At 44.1% G+C, this 22,081-nt stretch overlaps 1 protein-coding gene across 2 annotated transcripts in view; it reads right to left on the reverse strand.

Moving 5' to 3' along the window:
- Positions 1 to 22,081, reverse strand: part of GCGR (glucagon receptor) — a 119,224-nt gene that overhangs the window by 60,300 nt on the left and 36,843 nt on the right. For both annotated transcript variants that reach the window (XM_082272686.1, XM_082272687.1), the window contains exon 2: positions 3,351 to 3,488. In XM_082272686.1, coding sequence (XP_082128812.1) covers positions 3,351 to 3,404 — 54 coding nt within the window. In that variant the 5' untranslated portion in view covers positions 3,405 to 3,488. The remainder of the gene's footprint in view (positions 1 to 3,350; positions 3,489 to 22,081) is intronic.

Genomic DNA, 22,081 nt, shown 5'->3' on the forward strand with positions numbered 1-22,081 from the left:
CACCTGTTGCACTTAGCACGTTTCGCACTCTGGTTGCATTTGTTTTACAGCGGCATATGTACACAGGCACATTGTATGTATATCGGTAGTATATATGCCACATATAAGATTTTATATATAGTCCTTTTTATTTCTATATACCTTTTACCTTGAAATTCACTACCACTTGTCCCATAAAGGTTGATTTTACACATCACCACAGAGATTTATTACCACTAGAAAACACACCTTATTTAGTTCTGGGATAGGTTGTCCATTTTAGTTTGGCACAGGATGGAAATTTTATTTCGGCGAAGGATGGGAATTTTCATTTTGGAAAGGATGAGAATCTTAATTTGGGACAGAGTGCCATTTTTAGTTTGGCGCAGGATGGAAGTTTTAGTTTGGCACAGGGGGGGATTTTAGTTTGAAGCAGGTTGGGAATTTTAGTTTGGCACAGGATGGAAGTTTTAGTTTGGCACAGGGGGGGGGGGGGTTTTAGATTGAAGCAGGTTGGGAATTTTAGTTTGGCGCAGGATGGAAGTTTTAGTTTGGCGCAGGATGGAAGTTTTAGTTTGGCGCAGGATGGAAGTTTTAGTTTGGCGCAGGGGGGGAATTTTAGTTTGGCGCAGGATGGAAGTTTTAGTTTGGCACGGGGGGGGGATTTTAGTTTGGCACAGGATGGAAGGGTTAGTTTGGCGCAGGATGGAAGGGTTAGTTTGGCGCAGGATGGAAGGGTTAGTTTGGCGCAGGATGGAAGTTTTAGTTTGGCACAGGTTAGCAATTTTAGTTTGAAGCAGGATGGGAATTTTCATTTTTGACAGGATGAGAATCTCAATTTGGACAGAGTGCCAATTTTAGTTTTTGGTACAGCATGGAATTTTTCGTTTGGCCTAGGATGGGAATTTTTTTGCTTGGGACTGGATGAAAAGTTTAGTTTGGCATAGGATCTCATTTTTTATTTAGGACAGCATGAGATATTGCGAAAATATAAGTTTGGGATAGGTTGGCAAGTTTAATTTGGCACAGGATGGGAATTTTAGTTTGCCATTGGCAGGGAATTTTCATTTTGGAAAGGATGAGAATCCTAATTTGGGACAGAGTGCCAGTTTTAGTTTGATACAGCACACAATATTTAGTTTGGCATAGGTTGGCAATTTTAGTTTGGCACAGGATAGGAATTTTCATTTTGGACAGGATGAGAATCTAAAATTTAAGTGCTAATTTTAGTTTGGTACAGCATGGGATGTTTCGTTTGGCCTAGGATGGGAATTTGTTGCTTGGGACAGGATGAAAATTGTAGTTTGGCGTAGTTCAGCCTTAGATTTTGGAGATAGAGAAATTTGGGATAGGTTGCAAATTTGGGATAGGCTGCAAATTTAAGTTTGGGATAGTTTGGAAAGTTTAATTTGGCATAGGAGAGGAATTTAAGTTGGCCATAGGATGGGAATTTAAGTTGGCCATAGGAGGGGAATTTAAGTTGGCCATAGGAGGGGAATTTAAGTTTGGCACAGGATGGAAATTTTATTTTGGCACAGGATGGAAATTTTATTTTGGCACAGGATGGAAATTTAAGTTTGGCACAGGATGAACATTTTAGTTTGGCACAGGATGAACATTTTAGTTTGGCACAGGATGAACATTTTAGTTTGGCACAGGATGAACATTTTAGTTTGGCACAGGTTGGGAATTTAAGTTTGGCACAGGATGGAAATTTAAGTTCGGCACAGGTCAGAAATTTTGTTTTGGCACAGGATAGGAATTTTAGTTTGACACAGGTTGGGAATTTTAGTTTGGCACAGGATGGAAATTTTCATTTTGGACAGGATGAGAATCTCAATTTGGACAGAGTGCCAATTTTAGTTTGGTACAGCATGGGATGTATTGTTTGGCCTAGGATGGGAATTTTTTGCTTGGGACTGGATGAAAAATTTTAGTTTGGTATAGGATCTGATTTTTTTTATTTAGGACAGCATGAGATTTTGGAGATAGAGAAATTTGAGATAGTGTGCAAATTTAAGTTTGGGATAGGTTGGCAAGTTTAATTTGGCATAGGATGGGAATTTTAGTTTGGCACAGGATGGGAATCTCAATTTGGCCAATTTTAGTTTGGTACAGCATGGGATGTTTTGCTTGGCACAGGATGGGCATTTTTTGCTTGGGACTGGATGAAAATTTTTATTTGGCATAGGATCTTGATTTTTCTTTTTTTTTAGGACAGCATGATATAGGGTGCAAATTTGGGATAGGGTGCACATTTGGGATAGGGTGCAAATTTGAGATAGGGTGCAAATTTGGGATAGGGTGGCAAGTTTAATTTGGCATAGGATGGGAATTTAAGTTGGCCATAGGAGGGGAATTTAAGTTTGCCATAGGATGGGAGTTCTAGTTTGAGACAAAATAGCAATTTTAATTTGGAATAGAATGGGAATATTAGCTTGGGATAGATTGGGGGTTGTAGATCTGGGTAATAGATGAATTTTTAGCTTTGGACAGACTGGGAATTTTAGTTTGGGATAGAATGGGGAAGGATGTCCCCCTTTTTTTTTTTATAAATTCTTTATTGAAAGGTATGCCAAAAAACACAAAAATTGTGACATAACACAGGAAGATAACACACAATACAGAAATATCAGTACAAGATCTGAAGGAACGGCCCCACTGGGCAGTTAGCAACGACCCCCGCGGAACCCCCTCTTGCAGACAAAAAATATGAGATAGGGTACAAAATATCAGGCACTTATAACGAGTTATGTACTATGCAAGGGTGGGAAGACGATGTAGACCCTATAGATCCCCATACAGAGCCACGACCAGGATGTCCCCTATTAAGGAGATTCTCCTCCCATCCCTTTGCCGGCGATAGTGGTCAGAAAGTGCAGGAAGTGAGGGAAACCTTCCCAGTGACAAAAGCGTTAGCAACAAAATCCTAACAGGGGTTCTAAATCTTCCTCACTGTTAAAGCTGTGGCACAAAAAAAACGTTTTGTTAAATATATTCCTCAAATGCTGCAAAGGATAATAATCAACTTTGTGTGCACCAAATGCCCAAAAAGGTATTCCCATTATAAAGTAGCAGTGACATTATCATTAGCAGGTCCCACCCATTACATGCTACCTGCAGAAATCTACAGGAGGGGTAAAGACTCTGCACTCTCCTACTATTAGCATGATCATTACATTGCAGAATAACTGGATTGGTTTGTTGTGATGCTTCCACCCACTATCTGGTCTGAGCTCTGCTGTACAGGGACTACATGTCACTACAAAGTCCAGGTACTGCATTGAAAAAATACATACTGATGAATTAATGAGCAGAGAGGTGCATTCATTTGTATCTTTAATATCTTCATGTATTGTTTGCACAGTTACCTGGTATAGCGCTATCAGCACCAGAAAGACACGGAGGCGGATAGGCTGGGGCATCACTGGGCACCGACAACCTCATCTGGAGGATTTTGTGATTTCTTGCAGTGGAGCTTTCAGGATAAGTGTGCACGGCTGCAGCAGCTGGAAACAGAAGAAAAGAAAATAAAAGAAAAGAAGTTAATACAAAAGATCCCACAACCACAACTCAAGTTTTAACCACAAAAATACACAACACCATATGTCAGGGGTTTTCATTTTCCTTTTCTTGTTGGAACTTAGAAATATGCATTGCTTGTTTACTAAAGCCAAGCTCCAGGCAAGCAGATGGTTAACCTAGCAAAGGATTTGTACAACTGTCCATCCCGTCCTGAAATTTACACAGCTCTGCTACACAGCACAGACAGGTTTGTGACCTGACTTTTTTTCTACTATAGTTTAAGTGGAACTCCACCCAAAGGGGAAGTTTGGCTTTAAGGACTCGTCCAAGCCGGGATCGAGTCTAGAAGCGGGTAGTCATCCAAGCCGGGGTCAAGTCTAGAAGTAGGTAGTCAGGGTATCAGGAAACCAGACCACACGAAGATGCAGGTAAAATAAAGCAGTTTATAGGAGCAAACAACAAATAACACACAGCAAGAGTAATGAGCGAAATCAGGAACAGCTGGGGTTGAGTCCAGAAGCAGGTAGTCATCCAAGCCGGGGTCAAGTCTAGAAGGGGGTAGTCAGCCAAGCCGGGATCGAGTCTAGAAGGGGATAGTCATCCAAGCCGGGATCGAGTCTAGAAGGGGGTAGTCATCCAAGCCGGGATCGAGTCTAGAAGGGGGTAGTCATCCAAGCCGGGATCAAGTCTAGAAGGGGGTAGTCATCCAAGCCGGGATCGAGTCTAGAAGCCGGTAGTCATCCAAGCCGGGATCGAGTCCAGAAGCGGGTAGTCATCCAAGCCGGGATTGAGTCCAGAAGCGGGTAGTCATCCAAGCCGGGATCAAGTCTAGAAGCTGGTAGTCATCCAAGCCGGGATTGAGTCTAGAAGCTGGTAGTCATCCAAGCTGGGATTGAGTCTAGAAGCGTGTAGCCATCCAAGCCAGGATCGAGTCTATAAGCGGGTAGTCATCCAAGCCGTGATCGAGTCTAAAAGCGGGTAGTCATCCAAGCCAGGATTGAGTCCAGAAGCGGGTAGTCATCCAAGCTGGGGTCAAGTCTAGAAGCAGGTAGTCATCCAAGCCAGGATCGAGTCTAAAAGACGGTAGTCATCCAAGCCGGGATCGAGTCTAGAAGCAGGTAGTCATCCAAGCCAGGGTCGAGTCTAGAAGCGGGTAGTCATTCAAGCCGGGATCGAGTCCAGAGGTGGGTAGTCATCCAAGCCAGGATCGAGTCTAGAAGGGGGTAACCGTCAGCCAAGCCGGGATCGAATCTAGAAGGGGGTAGTCGTCAGCCAAGTTGGGATCGAGTCTAGAAGGGGGTAGTCGTCAGCCAAGCCGGGATCGAGTCTAGAAGGGGGTAGTTGTCAGCCAAGCCTGGTCATACATGGGGGAACACAGAGAACAGAAGACTGCTAGCAGTAATGCCCCTTGGAGCACAAACACAAGGGCAAGGACTGCAACCCATCAGGTGATATATATATATATATAGTCAGGTGTGCAGCATCATCACTGAGCGACGCCCAGGCAGCAGTCTGCACATGTGCACAAGATGGCTGCCAACAGGAAGGCAAGGTAAGACCTTGACAGTGCCCAGTAAGCAAGTGGTTAAAACCCTACTTGTCAGCGGTTTGTGACATTTTGAGTTAAATATCACTTTAAGTAAGCTTCTTATCCTGCTTCCTTTTCAAGTGGAATTTTATTTAAAGGAGAGAAGCGAAGTGTAAACACAATTTCCTCTTTGCGTCTTTGGTTTTAACACTCTTAGACATACCTAAGTGCGCACATCTGTGGGGAAGCTCTACTATTGGCCCCGTAATTGGCTTTGTGGCAGAGTAACAAATACACATTTAGAGATAATGGAACACCCTCCAGGTCGGCTAAAGTTTGAACTTCTGCAGCTTCTGTGCCGACTCCTGACATATTGTTTATTAGTGACCTACTAAAAGGGATTAAAGGGAAACCAGAAGGAATTTTTCACGTGGTAAGCTTTTTTTTCCCTCTAATATTACAACAGAAGTCATTTAATAGGACTCACATTTTTACGTGCCGTCTTTGTCACTTTATCTTAATTGTATTTCACAATATCTTTTTTTTTTTAACCGGTTGCCGACCGCCGCAAGTACATATACTGCAGCGGTCAGCCCCGGCCAGGCAAAGTGACGTCTATATACGTCACTAGCCTGTCACTTGCTTGTGAGCCAATAGCAGGCGAGCGCGCGCCTGCGAAGGCGCGCTCCCTCCCCGGCTCGTTTCCTGGGAAGTCCGTGCGGTCACTCGCGATCGTCCACCGTGAAGGGAGAAAGGCAGGCGGCTGATGTAAACAAGCCGCCTGTCATTCTCCCCTGTGTAAGAATAGTGATCATACGGTTCTACTATGTAGGACCGTTGATCACTGTTCCTACACCTCAAGCCACAGCCAATCACACTTAGAATCACGCCCCTAGGGACACACATAACCCCTCCTTCCCCAATAAAGTTAACCCCTTCCCTGCCAGTGTAATTTTACAGTAACAGTGCATATGTATTATTATTATACAGGATTTATATAGCGCCAACAGTTTGCGCAGCGCTTTACAATGTGAAGGAAGAGAATACAGTTACAATATAGTTCAAAACAGGAGGAACTAGAGGGCCCTTCTCGTTAGAGCTTACAATCTATAGCACTGATTACTGTAGTAATGTCACTGGTACCCCCAAAAGTGTCAAAAATGTCAGTCAAGGGTCCGATCTGTCCGCCGCAATGTTGCAAAAAAAAAAAAAAAACGCAGATCGCCGCCATTACGCATTAAAAAAAAAAAAAACAACAAAAATGACAAAAATCTTTCCCTTAGTTAGTAAATGCAATAACTTTTGCGCATAACCAATCAAAATACGCTTTTTGCAATTTTTTTTACCAAACATATGGTAAAAAAAATTGGCCCAAAATGTTAAAAAATTTTGATTTTTACATTTTTTTGGGGGGGGAATTTCATATAAAAAGATGTGAAAAATATTGTTATTTTTGCAAAATTGTCGCTCTTTTTTTGTTTATAGCGCAAAAAGTAAAAATCGCACAGGTGATCAAATACCACCAAAAGAAAGCTCTGTTTGTGGGAAAAAAAGGACGTCAAATTCGTTTAGGTACAGCATCGCACGACCGCGCAATTGTCCGTTAAAGTCACGCAGTGCCGAATCGCAAAATAGGTCCTGGTCAGGAAGGGGGTAAAATCTTCCGGGGATTAAGTGGTTAAATGGCTGCTGAAGCAAACTCAGTTACGTGATAAGCCAATATTGGATTCATCATTAAGATACCAGAAAACATTTTTTTGACGCATCCAGCTGCAGAATTATGCAAGGAGTTGTCATCAGAACCATCTGGAGCCTCTTAAACTGGATGAGAGCCACAAGGAAGTGCTAAGAGGACCGTACAGCTGTACATGCCTAAAATCCCCCAGCTCCGCATCTGAACCACTTCTACAAATCTACCCCCATCCTGTACCGCAGAGGCTTTGTGTGCCGAGAACTGAGGTGATGGCACTTACCAAAACACAAAAGTATATCTGCCAAAAGAGAAATAGGTGGGGTGCCCTTGCTGGCCCCACTCTGAAGATGCAGGTTGCCAGGCTGTCTCGGACTTCTTTTCTTTTGAGTCATTGACTCCGAGCAAGCATGCCACAGATACAGATTCCTTATCTGAATGCTTGTTCCAGGGCAGTGACTGGTCAAGCAGGGCAGTATTCCAACATGATAACGACCCCAAACACACCACCGAGACGACCACTGCCTTGCTAAAGAAGCTGAGGGTAAAGGTGAGTAGCTCCAGGTCTCTAACATCCACCAGCTCTGTGATGTCATCATGGAGGAGTGGAAGAGGACTCCAGTGACAACCTGTTACATAGTTACATAGTAGTTGAGGTTGAATAAAGACAATAGTCCATCCAGTTCAACCTGTGTAGGTGTGTGTGGCCGTAATCATCTCTCATACCCCTGAATGTTCTGATCCTTGAAATGTAAGTCTAAGAGTCTTTTGAAAGCCACCATACTTCCCACAGAAACCACCTCTTGTGGTAGAGAATTCCACAATCTTGTAGCCCTAACAGTAAAGAACCCCCTGCGTTGCCTGAGGTTAAAACGCTTCTCCTCTAATCGCATTGTATGCCCTCGAGTCCTCATGCACTCCCTTCGACTGAATAGCTGTTTTTCTATGCCGAGATCACCATTGAGATATTTATAAATTGCTATCATGTCCCCTCTCAGGCGTCTCTTCTCCAGGGAGAATAAATCAAGCGATTGCAGCCGCTCTTCATAATTAAGGTCCTCCAATCCCCTAATTAGTTTAGTTGCCCTTCTCTGGACTCTCTCCAGCTCCAACACATCCCTCCTCAGGACCAGCGATCAGAACTGGACAGAATACTCCAGATGTGGTCGGACCAGAGTTTTATAAAGTGGAGCTGTGAACATAATGGTGGCCACACAAAATATTGACACTTTGGTCCCAATTTGGACATTGTCACTTAGGGGTGTACTCACTTTTGTTGCCAGTGGTTTAGACATTAATGGCTGTGTGTTGAGTTATTTTGAGGGGACAGCAAATTTACACTGTTATACAAGCTGTACACTCACTACTTTACATTGTAGCAAAGTGTCATTTCTTCAGTATTGTCACATGAAAAGATAGAATAAAATATTTACAAAAACGCGAGGGGTGTACTGACTTCTGTGAGATACTGTAAATAGATGTAGCACCCTCCTAGGTAGGTGCTAGGTAAACACATTTGGTGGCTCTGTTCTGCTCATCAGGAGAGCCTGATCGGTTAAGTTTAGTCTGTCACATGTTCCCAGGTGTCACTTGTTGGGTCTAGGGAGTCTCCCCACTGTATCCAATAAGGGAGCTTGTTGGACAGTGGAGGAAACCTAGCCAATAGCACACCAGGTTTTATGACTGTCCCAGTGGGCGGGCATTGCCGCAATGCATCCTGGGATTGGGAATAAATCCTGAGGGGGCATGTGACAGGGTGTCTTTTGGCGGGAGTAAAGTCCCAGGAGGAGGTGGACGGCTGTCTCTCCTCCTGCAGGTGTGAGGAAGGGGGTCCAGGCGGTCGGACTAGGGACCAGGAGTGGAGCTGTGCTGCAGAGGATCGCAGAGGATCCAGTGTGCTGACCAGAGGAGCTGTTGGGCAAAGGACTTTAGGAAAAACAATATCTTGAGTACTAAGGGGCCTGCCCAAGGGTCTGCCTAAGAGAAGGGACCACTCCAGAGAAGTCAGGGGATCAAGGAGCCAGCTCACCTAGAGTGTTACAGTAAAGGGGGTGCCAAGTAGTTAAGCCCTAAAGCAGGGATCCTCAAACTACGGCCCCTTCAGGTGGTGCGGCACTACACATCCCATGAGGCATTGTAAAACTCTTGACATTTTCAGACATGACTAGGCATGATGGGAATTGTAGTTCCTGAACAGCTGGAGGGCCATAGTTTGAAGACCCTTGCCCTAAAGATTTAGGACAAAGGGGGCGCAAGGAAGGGCCCTGAAGTTGTTCAGCAGTACAGTCTACCTCAAAGAATAGCTTGCCTTAGGCCAGAGTCACCTCAGGAAGCTTAACCGCTTGCTGACCGCCCACAGTATATTTACTACGGCAGTCAGCCCCTCCTGGGCAAAGCGACGTAGTACTAGGTCACTCGCCCAGGAGCCTGCAGGGGGCGAGCGTGCACCGCCGGAGGCACGCTCCCACCCCTGCTCGTTCAGGTACAACCCCGTGTGAGTGACCGGCGGCTCCGATGTCCGCCGGTCACTCGCGATCTCCCGCTGGAGAGGGAGAAAGGCAGGCGGCTGATGTAAACAAAGCCGTCTGTCATTCTCCCTGGTGTAACTGCAGAGATCATACGATCCTGCTATGTAGGATCGTATCAATGCAACACAAAGTGCAAACATAGAGTCAACAGATGAAGATCCATCCATGAAGATACATCCATCATTGTACTGTCATAAAATATGGCGCATTCATTGATCTTCAGTATGTGAAGCCTACAAACGTCAGGATACATTTGGTGCAAAGCTGTATGGAAACCAGAACCTCAGTGGTAAACCCATTCACAGTCCAGGCAGTGGAAATAATGATACATCTGATAAAGCAAACGCCAATAAAGGTGTTTGAATAAATATGCATAAACTGAATTCTACTAAAGTACAATCCAGAAAATATCATCAGCATATCGGCTCTTCCTGGCAAGAGGTGCAGAAGTTAAAGCAGAGTTCCGGCCTCGGGGGTGAAATTTTGATAAAAATACCCCCGGGACAGTCAGGGCTAGTACATTCCACAATGGATAGCCTCTGAACTGTCCCGGGTCACACTTACCTGCAAGAAGAAATACTTCATTTGAAAATTTCTTCTCCAGCGCTGCCATCTCAGGTGTGGGCAGCTGAAGCCAGCGCATCCTCTTCTGCGTCCTCTTCCGTGTCCTCTTCGTACCAGAATGCACTGCACCGCCCCCGCTCGTCACTTTCGGGGCCGGTGTGTCATCCCTGGAGATGCCCAGAAGCTGTTTAGCAGGGAATGAGGCGCCTGCACCAGAATTGACGAGCGGGGCCGGTGGAGGCATATTGATTCCTGGAAGCGATGACGTTCAGCTCCCAGGAGTCATCGCAAACAGGAAGCCACCGCGCGGGCCGCGGCCGAAGAGGGAGGAAGTGGAAGGAAGGTGAGTATACTTTCTTCAAAAACAAGGTAAGTGAAGAAGAAAAAAAAAAATCGGGAATATCCATTTGATTTTTAGGGTATTCACAGCAAGCAGATGGGCCAAAGTTGTTTTTAATCCAACAGCCCACCTCAATGGACCATGATCAGCGACTCATAGGTTTTTTATCACTGCATATAAACCAGATCCCACTGAAAAGCCATAAATCATCCTTGGCAGTTCAAAGACTCAATGCAGCCTGCGCATCTGCATCCCTGCAATGTGGAAACAGACCACCCCTCATTCAATATCTATGTGTTTTACCAAAATTAATGAAATCTGGCAGATGGAGGACCTCACAGCTTCTATCTACAACAGAGAAAATACATTTAAAGACACATGGGGTTGATTTACTACATAGAAACCGGCTTTCAGGTTTTTTTTTGTCAAAACCTAATTAAGCAATCTGAAGTTAGAAGTTGATTGGCTATCATGCACAGCTGGACCAGATTTTGCACTCTCCAGTTTTAGTAAAATCAACCCCATGGCATCCTTTGACCCCTTTATATTACTCACCTGCAGTGTCGGCTGGTGCTCCATGGGCCGGGGGAGGACCACACCAAACCCCCCCCCCCTCCCGGACCACACCAGCCCGCTCACAACATACACCCCCCCCCATAACCCCCCCCCCCCAGGACCCATTTCCTGATTGGCCAGGAGGAGAATCCATGTGACAATAGCGAATATTCATTAGCTATTGTCACACAACTTGGGTGGGCTCAGGGCGCAGTGCAGACTTATATTTAACCACTTGTCGACCAGCCGCCGTAGTTTTACAGCGGCCGGTCTGCTCTATTACGCAAAACTACATATATGTACGTCGCTTGTGTAATAGACAGTGGGGGAGACGCACACACGTGCCAACTGGCCAGAAAGGGAGACAATCAGCAGGTCCAGCTAATTTTTTTTTTATTGCCTTGGTTTTATAGCAGAAAGTAAAAAAATATTTCTTTTTTTTCAGAATTGTCGCTCTTTTTTTGTTTATAGCGCAAAAAATAAAAACCACAGAAGTGATCAAATACCACCACTATTTGTGGGGAAAAAAAAAAGGACATCAATTTTATTTGGATACAGTGTCGCACGACCCTGCAATTGTCAGTTAAATTAGTGCTGTATCATAAAAAATGGCCTGGTCATTAAAGGGGGTAAAACCTTCTGGTCCTTCAGTGGTAAAGTATGCCGTCCCAAGCTGACCCAGAAATTTCCCATGCAAGAATGCAGCCTCTCCACCCCTTATACCAGGGATCCTCAAACTATGGCCCTCCAGCTGTTGCAGAACTACACATCCCATGAGGCATTGTAAAACTATGGCATTCACAGACATGACTAGGCATGATGGGAATTGTAGTTCCTGAACAACTGGAGGGCCATAGGTTGAAGACCCCTGCCTTATACCTTTCCCATTTTACACTTTCTCCATAACTAACCATGTGAATCCATCCTTAATTCCCCTCCTCTGCTCAATGCATGGGCTCCCCTTAGCGACTGTGGACCACCCTGGCATATCGTTAATTCCATGTCATTCACCAAAATTAATTGTCCATTGTTAACTTTAAATAACAAAACATCAGATTCTGCAGGTACAGGCTGGTTTCAAATTCATATTATACATGGCATAGTGGAAATAAATAATGTAATATGAATAAGTCACATATGACGAAACGCATCAGAGTCGTTTGTTCCTGCCTGTAATCACTCCACATGTTCAATACTGGTTACCTGCAGTTGCTTGCAAGTGTTTTTGACCATTTTTTGAAGCAGTTTTACACTATGTGCGTATACTTTGGCTTGTTTTTGCATATCGGTTTATTGCTTGGAGATCAAGCCATCATAATCCAGAAATATAAGGCCTGATCGATAGCGATTGGAATCTGCCGACTTATGAGGATCATCTGGCTTGATTGACCCATTGGTGAGCGCATATACCTCCATTGTTGGTGTTGGGTTCCATCTCACTGATGATTATTGGAATCTGAACACTTTCTTTGACTTCTCATCTGGTTCTCCAGCCTTCTTCACATAGTTTATGGACTATTGTTTATTTATATTTATTTATGGATTATTGTTTATTTATATTTATGGATTATTGTTTTTTCCCTTACATTTTGGATAATATCCATTTTACCTGTTTTATGAGGGATGTGTTGGAGCTGGAGAGAGTCCAGAGAAGGGCAACTAAAGGACCTTAATTATGAAGAGCGTCTGCAATCGCTTGATTTATTCTCCCTGGAGAAGAGACGCCTGAGAGGGGACATGATAGCAATTTATAAATATCTCAATGGTGATCTCAGCATAGAAAAAAAGTTATTCAGTCGAAAGGATTGCATGAGGACTCGAGGGCATACAATGCGATTAGAGGAGAAGCGTTTTAACCTCAGTCAACGCAGGGGGTTCTTTACTGTTAGGGCTACAAGATTGTGGAATTCTCTACCACAAGAGGTGGTTTCTGCGGGAAGTATGGTGGCTTTCAAAAGACTCTTAGACTTACATCTCAAGGATCAGAACATTCAGGGGTATGAGAGATGATTACGGCCACACACACCTACACAGGTTGAACTGGATGGACAGGTGTCCAACACAAGGCCCAGGTGTCAAACACAATGCACAAAAGTGTCAAACACAAGGCCCGCGGGCCAAATATGGCCCGCCAGGCCATTTCATGTGGCCCTCGTACCCAGGGCATTTTTTCAGATAGAATGTGGTGGAACTCCACCTCCAGCTCTTGCAGATCCCTGCCTACCCTGCATGCACTCACGGCGGGGAACACTAGTGCCAACCAATGATCTCCCTGCAAATGAGAGAGAGAGAGAGATACACGGAGCCACCTACACTGCTGGGAGGCACTAGAGCCATGCAGATGAGATGTGAGGAAGCTTTTTGGGGGTGGGGGGGGGGGCACCCTGCACACTCCTGAACTCTGCATGCCCCATACTTCCTTTCTCTGCATTCTGTACGTAGTGCACCCATAAAACCTGCATTCTGTATATATCATACACTCCTCAACCCTGCAGCCTGTACACAGCGCACCCCTGAACTCTGCAATCTGTACGTAGCGCACTCGTGAACTCTACACTCTGTACAATGTGTACTCCTAGGTATCTAGGTGTACTATTTAAGTAGATACACAGTCTTACAGCTACAACTGGCTCTTTGGGGACAACCCTAATGCTGATGCGGCCCACAATGAAATTGAGTTTGACACCCCTGGACTATTGTCTTTATTCAACCTCACCTACTATGTAACTATGTAATGTATACTTTCTTGTGTATATATATAACATTTTAGCGCTGCACTTTATTATATAATTTTATACTGTATTCTTGCCTTGGGCACATCTTTTTGTATTGTTAAAAATGTAAAAACCAAACTATAGAGTGGAATAAAAAAATAAATAAAGGCGTCCACATCAGAAATTAATAAAGCAAGCAATTTTGGAGTATAGGAGCTAAATGGACTTGCAAACCTTCCAACATCCAACTTTCTAAACATCTTGAGTATATATGAGCCATATGTACTGTATGCATCCACTTGAGTATAGTTCATGGAAACGCAGTTTCAAAATATTAAAATCAACAAAATGACTCAACTTACACATTGGATCAATGTAAATAAGCATATATGAATTCAATAGCATTCCGTTGCCAGAAAAAGCAATCATCATTGGAAAGGCCCAACCCAGCATGCCTAAAGCTGGCCATACATAAGAAGAATTGTGTTTGAAAAAAATGTATTTCTTAACATTTGTTTCATTTTCTAATAGTTAATGGGGTCAAATCAAAATAGCTTTCGATTGTAGTGCCAAAAAAAAAAAAAAAAGTAGGGTTAAAAAATGTTTCCCGAGTGATTGAAATTCTATCATTCAGAAATTCTTTTTGTTCAGGAAATTCCATTCATTCCAAAGTTGAATGGTAATAGCAAATAAAAATTTGAAGTACTTTTGTTAAGTCTCTGATGGCATTATCGAATGTAATAACGAGGTTTTCCACACAAAACCAGCCCAAGTTTTTTGGTTTATTGATGGATAGAGTATTGGAGAGTTAACATTTTGTTTTAATTTAATTTAAAATCGTTGGTGTCAGTGGGGGAATAGTGCCCCATCATTGGTGTCAGTGGGAGGAATAGTGCCCCATCATTGGTGTCAGTGGGAGGAATAGTGCCCCATCACTGGTGTCAGTGGCAGGAATAGTGCCCCATCACTGGTGTCAGTGGGAGGAATAGTGCCCCATCATTGGTGTCAGTGGGAGGAATAGTGCCCCATCATTGGTGTCAGTGGGAGGAATAGTGCCCCATCATTGGTGTCAGTGGGAAGAATAGTGCCCCATCATTGGTGTCATTGGGAGGAATAGTGCCCCATCATTGGTGTCAGTGGGAGGAATAGTGCCCTATCATTGGTATCAGTGAGATAGGTAGTGCCTCATCATTGGGGTCAGTGGAAGGAATAGTGCCCCATCATTGGGGTCAGTGGGAGGAATAGTGCCCCATCATCGGTGTCAGTGGGAGGAATAGTGCCCCATTGTTGGTGTCAGTGGGGGGGGGGGGAAATAGTGCTTCTGATCAGTGGAAGAAAGTCAAGCAAAGGGCCCCACCTGGCCCATGGGCAACAGCTTAGAGACCACAGCTTTAAGCCATCTAATTATGTCATATTTGTCAACAAACACAGTATTAGTAACCACTTGCTGCCCTCGTAACGCACATGCATGGTGGCAGGGAGACTAGACTTATTGCTTACTTGCCGTCCATGAACAGCAGGGATTTCTATGGTGAGAGTGCGCTCACTGCATGCTCCCAGCACAGAGACTGAGCTGTCAAAGTCAGGTCCTGGTCTCTAATAATGATTGGTAGCCAATGGGACTGACAGCACATGTGCTCCTGGCTTTTATACAGTATCCCAGAATGCACTGAGGCGACCCACCTCTGCCAATCAGCAAGAGTGTAGCAAAGCCTATGCATCCATTCGTCAGGTTTCCTCCCACTGCCCAACATGCCTCCCTATTGGACCAGCATGAAACTCTCTCTAGACACAATGAATCGCATGCTGAGCACAATGAGCAGACCTAACTAACAGATCCTGCTCTCTGGTAAGCAAAGAGCAATATGGATTTGCCTGCAGCCCCTCTAGTAAGTAGACAGAGCCAAAATCTATACTCTCTCACTAGCACCTACCTAGGAGGGTGCTGTAACAGATCCCCAATACTTGGACCAAGTATTTCTGTCTCATGTATGTCAGAATCTCACGTGATGCAGTGACCGGGCCCCTCAATTCCCCCCAAACATCAGCCTTAGCTCAATGAAGGGTAAAACAAAAGACACTTTATTCAACAACTCACTTCCAATATATACAGTCTCAGGTGTTTGATTTCATTATCAAATGCAAATATAATTGTATACGGAACATAGTTAACATACCTTGGCCATCTGGAAAGAGACTGCAACATTATCATAATTAACTCAACAAACAACAAGCCCCCAAAACAAAGCCGAAAACGCATTCCTAGAAGTGTAAATACACAACCCCCTCTAAACAGATGAGAGTAGAAGACGTAGGCTTGCAGACTGCCCATCTCCGTTTTCAAAATACCTTCTTATAAGTGTCAATACACATCCCCACAGTAGATAATAGCTGAGTTTGACGTCGTTAGCATCTCTTTAGTCTCTCATGTGGAGAAGTCTTCTGCTGTAACACGCAGCTTTAGGCCTGCAACATTGATCCCAGTCTCAGAGTCGGTATCTTGGGGTGACATCGATTTTGAGTCCAAAGTAACACTACTCCCATGGTCCTCCAGCATATACCACCACACAGAGGTGCACTCCCCTACAAGCCAGGACCCATAGTCCGTAGGCAGGAATCTGGCCTCCACACACCTCCAGTAGCCCGTGGCGAATATCCCAGCAAATGGGCGTTCGTCACAGGTGCTACACAGGGAATGTAACGGGAGGAGTGAAAACACCCGAACCCCAAAGACGGACAGAAACAGCTCTAAGTATTATGATCGTGCAATTTCACCAATGTGGTCTTCAAGAAATATTAGCAATGACTCAGCCCAACATTCTCCATCTACAAGTCCGGGTAGACTGATCCTTTAGTGATGTCACATCTCCAACAATGGTGATATTGTAAGGCAGGACAATGGGATCGTCAATTTTGTACACAAATAAATAGAAGAATACAATACTAAACATACAGTATATATAGATTCAGAGTATTAGGGGGATGGGATGCAGTTCTATTCACCTGGACAGGTGTGCAAACAGGTGAAAGGGGTTATGGAATTATTCAGCTACATGGGGTATACAAGCAAGGGTCGTTCACTCTACAGAAAAGGCCATTAGGGATTATTGGAATTTATATATTTACATATTTCTGACTCCTTTTTCCATTTTGCGAAAGCGGATTTTCAAAGCTGGCTGATTTTCCAGGCACAATACGCAATTTGAAGTCCCTTGAGTGCCATTATTATGACCACAGTGAATTGAGGGTATTCTAAATCCTTGGTAGAATGTTTTTTTTTTCCAGGACTGTCTGAGATTCTGCACGTTACTGGTCTACAAGTTCTAAATGCCTATCCAGATCTATGAACACGCTTGTGTTACACTCCAGCCAAAAAGAAGATAAAAATTAAATGATACAATGAAATGATACAAAGCAGCTTTGCTGCAATACCCAGCTTCAATCCAGAGATTTCCCGCAAAGTAAGATGTCCTCAGTCTGATGGTCAGCATCATTCAGACCACTTTTAGTGGGACATGGGACAGTGAAAGGAAAAGCAGTACAGTGATGACCTCATCTCTCATTCTGCTCTCTCCTCCCAGTACATTAACGGATTTGCTCCTTGTGCTGATCATCTTCATCGTCCAGCCCTGCTTCACAGGGACTTTAAGAGTTTGCCTTACAGTGGTGGCAGTGATGGGGGGTGGGCTGTACACACTGGGAGTGTGTGTACACTTCACAAGCCAACTTTCTAATGACCCCTGGGTTGTGCCCCCCTTTCCCCCCCCCCCCCAGGTACAGCCTACTGTCTGACCTGAGGGCCTGGGACCCACATTGTGGGTGCTGTTGGGTGGAGGTGAGGCATATTTGGTTGCTAGGATGCCAGCATCCAGGTCACACAGTTGGTAGTATGCTGGTGGCAGAGCTGCACAGCATCATCAGTGCTAGAATGTTGACAGCAGGGCCCCACAGCATCATTTGTTACTAGGACGCAGGTTGCTGGGGTACACAGCATCATTTATTACTAGGACGCAGGCGGCTGGGCCACACAGCATCATTGGTTACTAGGACACAGGCAGCTGGGCCACACAGCATCATTGGTTACTAGGACAAAGGCAGCTGGGCCACACAGCTTCATTGGTTACTAGGACAAAGGCAGCTGGGCCACACAGCATCATTGGTTACTAGGACGCAGGCGGCTGGGCCACACAGCATCATTGGTTACTAGGACGCAGGCGGCTGGGCCACACAGCATCATTGGTTACTAGGACACAGGTTGCTGGGGCACACAGCATAATTACTAGGATGCAAGCGGCTGGGCCACATAGCATCATTGGTTACTGGGACGCAGGCAGCTGGGCCACACAGAATCATTTGTTACTAGGACGCAGGTTGCTGGGGCACACAGCATCATTTGTTACTAAGACGCAGGCGGCTGGGCCACACAACATCATTTACTAGGATGCAGGCGGCTGGGGCACACAGCATCATTTGTTACTAGGACGCAGGCGGCTGGGGCACACAGCCTCATTTGTTACTAGGATGCAGGCGGCTGGGCCACACAGCATCATTTGTTACTAGGACACAGGCGGCTAGGGCACACAGCATCATTTGTTACTAGGATGCAGACGGCTGGGCCACACACCATCATTGATTGTTATGCGGCAGGCCGCCACCTGTACCACAACAATCAATAATTCTGTGGGAGCTGAACATGCACCGAGGACAGAGTGTCCTCTATTGACAATCCAGCCTCAGTGCTGCCCCCTACCGTGCCTCCATAAGTGCAACCTGAGGCGACTGCCTTAGTTGGTCTCACATGCTGCATAGCCCTACAATTGAATAAAGTCAGTTTAGCAGAGGAATCCCTGGTGAGTGCAATAAAACATTTCTTTTGAGAACTCTCCTAACCACAAAGTCACACAATGTCAGTGATACCGAAACCTTAGTGACGTACTAGAGCTCATCAAAGCAAAAAGTTCAAAACCTTATTAGAGACACTGAGATATGGTGACACGTAATGATGCAGGAACAGATCAAGAAGGTTTGTTGCTTGTTCAAATTTATGAAAAAAAATTCATAAAATCAGGAAAAAAGTATCTGTGTTGAGTGCCGGAACCAATCAGATCGTTTCTGGGTCAAAGGACAAAAGATCAATGCTGACCGTACCAGCCAGTTGGGTCAAGCGGAGCAGCAAACTGGACTGAATGTATTTTAATCAGATTTTGCCTCCGTTAACGGCACTATACCTGTTGTTGTGCACCCCATGGCCGAGCCATGGACTTTGCTAAAACAAAAGGCCTGTTCATTAGACAGATTAAACCCTTTCACATTTCTATGTTTAATCTGGCTAGAGAGAAGATTTACCATGTTGGCTGAACACAGACACACGTAATATTGTTCTTATACACCCTTAGGGGTGGCATTCCAGGGCCAGATCAAGCCAGATTCCACGGCAGGCACCTCCAGCCAGCTACGCAGCTCTGAGCACAAAAGGGAGTCTCTGCTGTCTTGCTCGGCTCTAGAACTCACGATAAGGTCACGTTGTGAGCTGCTACCTTCCCCAGGCGCACGCAGGAAAATGTCCCTAATTGCTAAATAATTACTAATGAGTTGTCGCTGCTGCAGGTGGCCCCTGACCTCAGTCCAAGTTGAGCTTCTGAATCCACAACATGCAGCCAGGACACCTGTAGAGCAATCCAAGTTCACAAACGCAGTTTCCAAGGGGATTATGGAAGGAAGCAGCGATTTCCGACAGCCCAACCAACAAATAACTCTCCACCCCAGATGGAGCCCCCTGTCCTGTGTAGAGAGGACACATGGCTTCCAGTTCAAAATGCTAACAATGGAGTGAAGGACAAAAGGTTGTCGACCTCCAGCAATAATTTAATGTTTGGAGGTGGTATGGTCAACTTGTCTATTTAGACATGTGCTAAATCTATCAATGAATCCGATCAACCCTTTTATATCAAAACAAGATGGTTCAGTAGCTAAAGCCTAAACATTGGGTGAATGTCAAAAGATTGTTGAACTCCAGCAACCATTCCCATCCATGGGGCAACTACGGTCAAGCTGGCTTTTTAGACATGGGTGACTGACTATCAATAAATAGCATCAACCCCTTTAATGTGAACAGGATAGTTCAGTCACTAAAGTCTGTCCAACAACCACTCAATGCATGAAGCCAGTAGGGTCAACCTGGCCATTTTGACACGGCTTATTAAATCTAATAATGAATTAGATTAACCATTTTTATTGGAACAAGAAGGTTTAGTAACTAAAAGTCTGATAATCAGGTTGAAGTGAAAAGTCATTGACCGCCCAACAATCATTAGAAACATGGAGCCCAACTAGAATTAAGTGGGTCATTTAGATATGGCTGACTGAATATATCCATGAATAAGAGTAACCCCTTTTATATCTGAGGAGGATGGTTCCATAACTAAAGTCTGAAAATTGGATGAATGTCCAAAGGTTGTTGACCTCCAGCAACCAGTCCATGCATGGGGCCCACTAGTGTCAAGTTGGCCATTTAGACATGGGTGGCTATAGCTATCCATGAATAGGATTAACCCTTTTATATCTGAACATAATAGCTTAGTAAATAAAGTATGCACATTGGGTGAAGTTTAAAAGGTTGTTGGCCTCCAACAACTATTCAATGCTTGAAGCCAGTAGGGTCAACTTGGTTATTTAGACATGGCTGATTAAATATATCCATGAATAATATTAAACCGCTCTTATATCTGAACATGATGGTTTAGTGACTAGTGTGCTAAAATTGAGTGACTGTCTTTAGGTTGTTGACCTTCAGCAACCATTCAAACCATGACAAAGCCACTAGGGCCAAGCTGGCCATTTAGACACGGTTGACCAAATCTATCCAATAATAATAATAATAATAACAACCCCTTTTTATCTGAAAATGATGGTTCAGTTACTAGTGTCTGAAAATTAAGTGACTGCCCAAAGGTTGTTGACCTCCAGCAAACATTCCGTGCATGGGGCCACTAGAGTCAAGTTGGCCATTTAGACATGGCTGACAATCTATCGATGAATAATATTAACTCTTTTTATATCAGAACATGAAGGTTCAGTAACTAAAGTCTGAAAATTGGGTGAATGTTAAAAGGTTGTTGACCTCCAAGAACCATTCCATGCATAGGACCACTAGAGTCAAGTTGGCCACTTAGACATAGCTGACTAAATCAATCTATGAATAAAATTAACCCCCTTTTATAGCTGAACATAATGATTTAATGACTAAAAGTATGAAAGTTGGGTGAAGGCCAAAGAGTTCTTGACCTCCAACAACCATTCAATGCACAGGGGCCTCTAGGGTCAAGTTGGACACTTAGACATGGCTGACTGAATATATCCATGAATAAGAGTAACCCCTTTTATATCTGAGCAGGATGGTTCCATAGCTAAAGTCTGAAAATTGATGAATGTCCATAGGTTGTTGACATCCAGCAACCAGTCCATGCATGGGGCCCACTAGTGTCAAGTTGGCCATTTAGACATGGGTGGCTATAGCTATCCATGAATAGGGTTAAATCTTTTTATACCTGAATATAATAGCTTAGTAAATCAAGTATGCACATTGGGTGAAGTTTAAAATGTTTTTTGCCTCCAACAACTATTCAATGCTTGGAGCCAGTAGGGTCAACTTGGTCATTTAGACATGGCTGATTAAATATATCCATGAATAATATTAACCCCTCTTATATCTGAACATGATGGTTTAGTAACTAGTGTCCTGAAATTTAGTGACTGTCTTTAGGTTGGTGACCTTCAGCAACCATTCAAACCATGACAAAGCCACTAGGGCCAAGCTGGCCATTTAGACATGGTTGACCAAATCTATCCAATAATAATTATAACACCCCCTTTTTATCTGAAAATGATGGTTCAGTAACTAGTGTCTGAAAATGAAGTGACTGGCCAAAGGCTGTTGACCTCGAGCAACCAATCCATACATGGGGCCACTAGAGTCAAGTTGGCCATTTAGACATGACTGACAATCGATGAATAATATTAACCTTTTTATATCAGAACATGATGGTTCAGTAACTAAAGTCTAAAAGTTGGTTGGATGTTAAAAGGTTGTTGACCTCCAAGAACCATTCCATGCATGGGACCACTAGAGTCAAGTTGGCCACTTAGACATAGCTGACGAAATCAATCAATCTATGAATAAAATGAACCCCTTTTATAGCTGAACATAATAGTTTAATGACTAAAAGTATGAAAGTTGGGTGAAGGCCAAAGAGTTGTTGACCTCCAACAAACGTTCAATGCACAGGGGCCAGTAGGGTCAGGTTGGACACTTAGACATGGATGACTAAATTAACTGATCAGGCCCTCATGTCCCCTAATCATGTATCTGTTTTGAAGTAGCTACAATGTGATTTTTCCACACCAAGTCCTTCGTTATCATTGCATCCAGCCATAGTTTTGTAACTTGTAAAACTTTCATAAAAACTTCCTGAAACAACCTAATAAATTCTTTCATATCTGAAATGGTTCAATTACTGAAGTTGGAGTGATAGAAAGTGTAGAAGAAGGGAACTGGATTATTTGGCACGTCAAAAAATGGGAGATGCCAACCACCAAGCAGGCAAATATACAAACAACCCAGAACTACACTCTAAATTGGTGGGCTAAAAGTCACATCTA

This window comes from Pelophylax lessonae (assembly GCF_965119305.1).
Source record: "Pelophylax lessonae genome assembly, chromosome: 11".
Classification (NCBI taxonomy): Eukaryota; Metazoa; Chordata; class Amphibia; order Anura; family Ranidae; genus Pelophylax; species Pelophylax lessonae.